The sequence below is a fragment of the Schistocerca nitens genome, chromosome 8 (genome assembly GCF_023898315.1).
Source record: "Schistocerca nitens isolate TAMUIC-IGC-003100 chromosome 8, iqSchNite1.1, whole genome shotgun sequence".
Taxonomy (NCBI): Eukaryota; Metazoa; Arthropoda; class Insecta; order Orthoptera; family Acrididae; genus Schistocerca; species Schistocerca nitens.
Window position 1 is genome coordinate 398,258,761 of NC_064621.1, and position 6,358 is coordinate 398,265,118.

General features: G+C 39.9%; 1 protein-coding gene across 1 annotated transcript in view; it reads right to left on the reverse strand.

Moving 5' to 3' along the window:
- The window catches only part of LOC126198960 (ufm1-specific protease 2), a 73,476-nt gene extending 69,812 nt beyond the window's left edge, over window positions 1-3,664 (reverse strand). Inside the window, exon 1 of the mRNA XM_049935608.1 lies at window positions 3,551-3,664. Coding sequence (XP_049791565.1) covers window positions 3,551-3,601 — 51 coding nt within the window. The 5' untranslated portion in view covers window positions 3,602-3,664. The remainder of the gene's footprint in view (window positions 1-3,550) is intronic.
- Window positions 3,665-6,358: the final 2,694 nt, after the last annotated feature.

A 6,358-nucleotide genomic window follows, 5' to 3' on the forward strand; every position in this document is an offset into this window, starting at 1 on the left:
CCTCTAAGATGTTGTTGTTGTGGTCTTCAGTCCTGAGACTGGTTTGATGCAGCTCTCCATGCTACTCTATCCTGTGCAAGCTTTTTCATCTCCCAGTACCTACTGCAACCTACATCCTTCTGAATCTGCTTAGTGTATTCATCTCTTGGTCTCCCTCTACGATTTTTACCCTCCACGCTGCCCTCCAATACTAAATTGGTGATCCCTTGATGCCTCAGAACATGTCCTACCAACCGATCCCTTCTTCTGGTCAAGTTGTGCCACAAACTTCTCTTCTCCCCAATCCTATTCAATACTTCCTCATTAGTTATGTGATCTACCCATCTAATCTTCAGCATTCTTCTGTAGCACCACATTTCGAAAGCTTCTATTCTCTTCTTGTCCAAACTAGTTATCGTCCATGTTTCACTTCCATACATGGCTACACTCCATACGAATACTTTCAGAAATGACTTCCTGACACTTAAATCAATACTGGATGTTAACAAATTTCTCTTCTTCAGAAATGCTTTCCTTGCCATTGCCAGTCTACATTTTATATCCTCTCTACTTCGACCATCATCAGTTATTTTGCTCCCCAAATAGCAAACCTCCTTTACTACTTTAAGTGCCTCATTTCCTAATCTAATTCCCTCAGCATCACCCGACTTCATTAGACTACATTCCATTATCCTTGTTTTGCTCTTGTTGATGTTCATCTTATATCCTCCTTTCAAGACACCGTCCATTCCATTCAACTGCTCTTCCAAGTCCTTTTTGCTGTCTCTGACAGAATTACAATGTCATCGGCGAACCTCAAAGTTTTTATTTCTTCTCCATGAATTTTAATACCTACTCCAAATTTTTCTTTTGTTTCCCTTACTGCTTGCTCAATATACAGATTGAACAACATCGGGGAGAGGCTACAACCCTGTCTTACTCCCTTCCCAACCACTGCTTCCCTTTCATGTCCCTCGACTCTTATAACTGCCATCTGGTTTCTGTACAAATTGTAAATAGCCTTTCGCTCCCTGTATTTTACCCCTGCCATCTTTACAATTTGAAAGAGAGTATTCCAGTCAACATTGTCAAAAGCTTTCTCTAAGTCTACAAATGCTAGAAACGTAACGTCTAAGATAGATCTGACAATATCAAGCACAAGCAGCGAGCTGACCAACTACATGCTGGACGGCCACCTATATACCGGTCATGTGGAACACAATAGCCTTTTGTATTCATGTGGCACGAGATGGAGGCAGTCTCGGCATGTGAGTGGCCACAGTGCCCCATATCGCTCATCTAAGACCATTTCCTCTGGCGGGCTTTTAGCCTCCGCAGTGCCTGATACACAACAAGGTTTCGCTCTCAGCATATCGGCTGGCATGTGTTCATCATAGAATCTAATAACTATGGCTCAGCCTAAAAATCTCCCACACGCACTCACCCCCCCCCCCCCCTCCAATACTATTAGGAAGAGAGTGAAATCCAGTCAACATCATTAACATGACATATGTTATTTAAAATGATTGCTTAATGTTCACTGCAAACAATCCTACCACCTATTCTTGCCTGTATGATAAATTATTAAATACAATGTAGGCTTTCATGGTCAGTACTTACATGCTGTGATTGTAGTTGAACAGAGATTGGGCCATGGCCTAAGGTATGTTTCTGTACCCAGTGTTCTGTCTTCTAATGCTAGGCACATCCTCAGAGGTTATAGAGACTTTGTTGCTTGCAAATCATGCAGTGGGACCAAGGAACCAACAATTTTGATTCTCTGATATTGCAGTTTTATCAAAGTCCAATCATCACCACATTAGGACATACAGACAAGCCATAGAAATTCCAAACCACAGAAACTACTTCAACAAAAAAGGAGAATGACTAAAATTAGTGAAAGGGTGAGCCTTGAGCTGAATAAAGAAAACAGCACCAACTGCTCGGCAGTACAAGCTCCATAACACACCTCAATGTGACTGTGTTCTTAAGCAGCGGCTGAATGACATCACAACCCAACCATTGCACAGTTGCATACAAACAGTTTGGCCTTCCATGCTTGTCTGTGTCCGAGTAACAACTAACAGTCTTTATAGTCTCTGCCGCTGTTTCCAGCATTAGGAGATGCAACATTATGTGCAGAAACATGGCTTAGACCTCGGCCTACAGCCTATATATCTGAAACCAACAAAAAAGTAAATAATCGTCATGAATATCTACATTGTATGTTTTGAGGGTTGTGACCCTCATACTCGTGTAGATAGAGTGGTTTACAACTTTTTTTGTGCTGCAGATGTGCCGAGTATTATAGGGAAAGCTACAAAAAGCAAGGCCTGGTACTAATATATGCTTCAACCATCCTATTATGCCGCTACTCTAATGTGGAAATGTGTGTGACTATTAGATATGAAATGCATATGACACAGTCAATTGTGTAAAACTGGTGATAGTGATGAGAAAATCTCTGCTTGTTATGTGTGCAAGAAGGAAAAGGGTGCAAGTTTGAGGAGATTAGTGGCACAGAAGAAGCAATGTAAAAGCTGTGCACAATAATATTAATGGTATCATTCTGTATCCATCCATAGCTCATATTTTGTCATCCACTCTCGGTTTTCTAAAGACTGTCGATGCAACATGATCAAAACATTATTAGTGTTTTGAAAAAACAATTCCAGATGGTGTGTAGTCCATGAAATGGTCCTACTGATTGTTCTGGAATGTATCTGTTTACTTGGGTTTAACATTAAATGCTCGTATTAAGTTTTTTTGTTATTGTATGTGGCTTGAGGGTTGTCAATAGCGCTTTTACAGTGTTCAGTCCCTACTTATATTCATCTCTGCTTGATCTATTATCTACCTGCACGGCATATAGAAGAATTATTGCTATACTTGGTTTATTAATTTCACATAACGGTCATTCTTATAACATAAACGACCAACACACTAAAAAAGCAAACATACAAGAATTGTCCAAACTCTTGTCACTGCTGTCGTCGTCAAGTAATGTTACTAACAGAACTGGAAAAAAACCAAGTAAGGTATATATATAGGTGTGGCCCGAGGGTTAAACAAATGGAATTTCCAAAGTAAAGGTCCATTTTTACTGTAATGCTCTTTCTGCTGACGCTGTTTGCGTGTCAATGATTATGACTGATATAAAAGCCTTCTTTGAATAATAGGATACATCAAAGTCAATGTAAAAGTAAGTACAACGTGAGAATTTGGCTCCTGCTGTAGCAACTATCCATTAACTTAATTCCGGCTAAAAAATACATCATCTGTAACGAGCAGTGTGAGTCACATAATCACATTACATTGTCACCGAATACCTACAGTAACTATTCTTCCTTTGTACCCTGCTCAACATATCACACCGTACTTATTTCAATAACAAATATCACGGGGCAAAAACAATACGTTTCATGTTCACACTTTGACAGATCATTAACATGGCAGTAAACACGTCTTCCATTAGCATATGGTTCTAGTAAAGCATCCATTCCACTCCGCTTTAGAAAATGAAATTTAATTTCAGCACAATGACGCTTTGTAGGAAAAGGGGGCACCTTACCTCCAAAAAATTTTTTGTTATTCTAATTTCGGGACTAATTCCCTTATTCATTTTCTCTAAATCTCAGTCTTTAAACGTTTCAAATCAAAACACTACGACAACACTGTCTCTGGAATCACCAATGATATCAATAATCTCTGGCAGCAATTTAGTGCTAGATCTTTGTACAAAGTTTGAAACAGAATTCATCGACTTCGGCGGCAACTTCTATATTTTATACTATCAAGCTCGATAATATCTTTACAGTGTATCAGCAAGTTCTACATCTTAGAAGAATGCGGACTGCCTGTTTTGTTCAGTTCTAACGAGCTATGATGTAGTGTTTCACTTGTCATTTAGTCACCCATTGTGTTTCGTCGATCACGTTAAAGGGCATTTCACACAGACCGTCACGACACATCAAGCCATTCCGAGTCACATAAAAACATTTCATAATGGATTTCAAATGCCAGCATCGAAACTGTCCGAGAACGGACCATCGTAACAGATCTGTGTTGATCGGGAAGAAAGTTTTGAGGGTGTCATCGTCTGCTAACATCGGAAGTTTACACAGTTTTGCCGCGGTCACTCTTGTAGTAGTGGATTTTCTGCTTTTGTTTCTTCGTAACATTTATTTCATAATTATGCGTTGTTATCCTGGCAAACTGCAAATATTCCATGAAGGCCTATTCACACTGGCCGTCACGTCACGACATGGCACCGTCACGTCGAGGTGTATTCACGTTGTCCGTCACCTCACGTCAGTTCACTTCACCCAGTACCAAAGGGTAAAAATGATATTATAAGTTACCATCCCTGATACAAAAAGTCAGAGTACAGCATCAGATATGAGGAGATAACAACGATAAACTTCGTTAATGGCCAAACAAACTTCATAACGTATGTTTTTGGTCAACTTTATGTGGTAAATTGTTGAGTAGTGTAACATCAGTTCCAAACATTGGCATATAATTGGTGTCGAAAATAGATACCTAAAATTACATCAAGCAACATTTTTAAGGGACTAAATAGCGTCAGTTTTCGTTATCCATTAAGTTTTTTTCTTATGTAAGTAATACAATAATATCAGAAACAGTTGTATTTTTCTCCTTCGTTACAGCTGACATTTTCACTTAAAAAGTTACTTGATGAAAATTGCTTCCTCAACTTGCGTTCTTATTTGTTTACAGTGTATAGTTCTAAAGGTTAAGGGTGATAAAGATGGCGAATAATCACACAACTCAGATAGAATGTAGGACACTTTTATTATCACACAAAGCGTGCAAAAGGGAAGAGTGCAAACTTAGCAAAACCATACGCCAGACTGCCAGAGAGTTTCTGCCTGGCGTTCTGGTCGACCCCCAGCGATGCTATTTGTCAATGCCATCTTCCCACAGAGCACCCTCCCGCCCCTTAGTGTGGAGCACCGTTAGGATCACTGTGTGGAGTGACATGCTGGTGGGACTGTAAGAAGACAGATTGGTGTTCCAGGTGGATTGCCATCTGCAGTGGTGAGGTCATCGAATGGTGGTCTATCCAGATTGCATACAGGTGGTAATCATGAAGGTGGTGGGCTTGTGGTGGGGCACATGTACTGCGAGTGTGTGGTGGCGTCTGGGGATGTCAGCACAGACAGTGTGCCATCAGGGCTGTTTGGCGCCAGCTATGTTGAGAGGCTTGTGAAGGTACCTTTGCTGCAAATGTTGGATGTAAGGCTGGGCAGTATCAATGTCATGTGGCAATTTGATGGACACCATGCAATGGAGCTTTCTGCAATCTGGCAATCGGTGTGCTGACTGTCGATGAGGAGGTCGCTGTCTATGAGTTGTCCTGATGTTCCTCGAGAAGGAAGTCACAGATGTACAGCAGTAAGTAGGAGTTTGTCGATACATTGCTGATGGGAGGGTTGCCACATGTCAGAGCTGGAGGTACTTGGCATGTGTTGTCATCTGATGAAACATCTTCTAGTGGCCACACTGGTTTGAGTTGGCTGACAGACATGGTTGTAGATTTTCCATTTAAAAATATGTGGGAAGTTCGATAAACTTTTCGGACCACTTTTTGGGGGTCTGAGTAGGGGATGTAGGGCAGGTCATACTGTGTTATCTTATAATGTATCATCTAACTGTGTGACGCCTGTTGTAGGCTCATGCTTAAAATTGTGGAATTCGTTGAATGAGTGCTAAAAGACCCCAAATGAGAAAGAAAACCAGATTAGACTATTTTAACTTATAGTTTTATAGAATGTAAAATTTGCTTTGTACCTCCATAAAAGTTCCACAACAAAACATAGTTATTGTGAGACGATATGTTACATTGTAGACAGTTGCACGTTAGGGCATGTTATTACATGAAGTCTTATGATCTCTAAATTGCATTATTTGAGCTTTTTTTTCCATGAAAACTAATGAAGTTATTACACCGAAGGTAATTCCTCAATAATATACAAAAGTTATTGTGTCATGGAGGTGATAAATGGAACAACTGCATTGTATCACAGCTGTACCTATAGCTGTAAGAATACAGTTGAAAATGAAACAAAAATTAAGTTTTGTCCTTCTAATTAAGCATTGCTGAAAAGAACAGTTCATTACTTTAAAATCTAGGTGACATGGTCAAGAAAGAAGAGATATAACGTTGTGGCTATGAAAAGAAGTCAGAAGAATTTCCCTTTCACGCGAAATAGACTCACTGTGCAAGAGCTTGGTAAAATAATATAAGAAACATTTCACAACTTTCCGAAATACACAGATTCCAAAATGTCTCAGGGGTCAATTGTAATGATTTTTGTAACATACATCTAGCTTTTCGAGTCCAGTGACACCACTG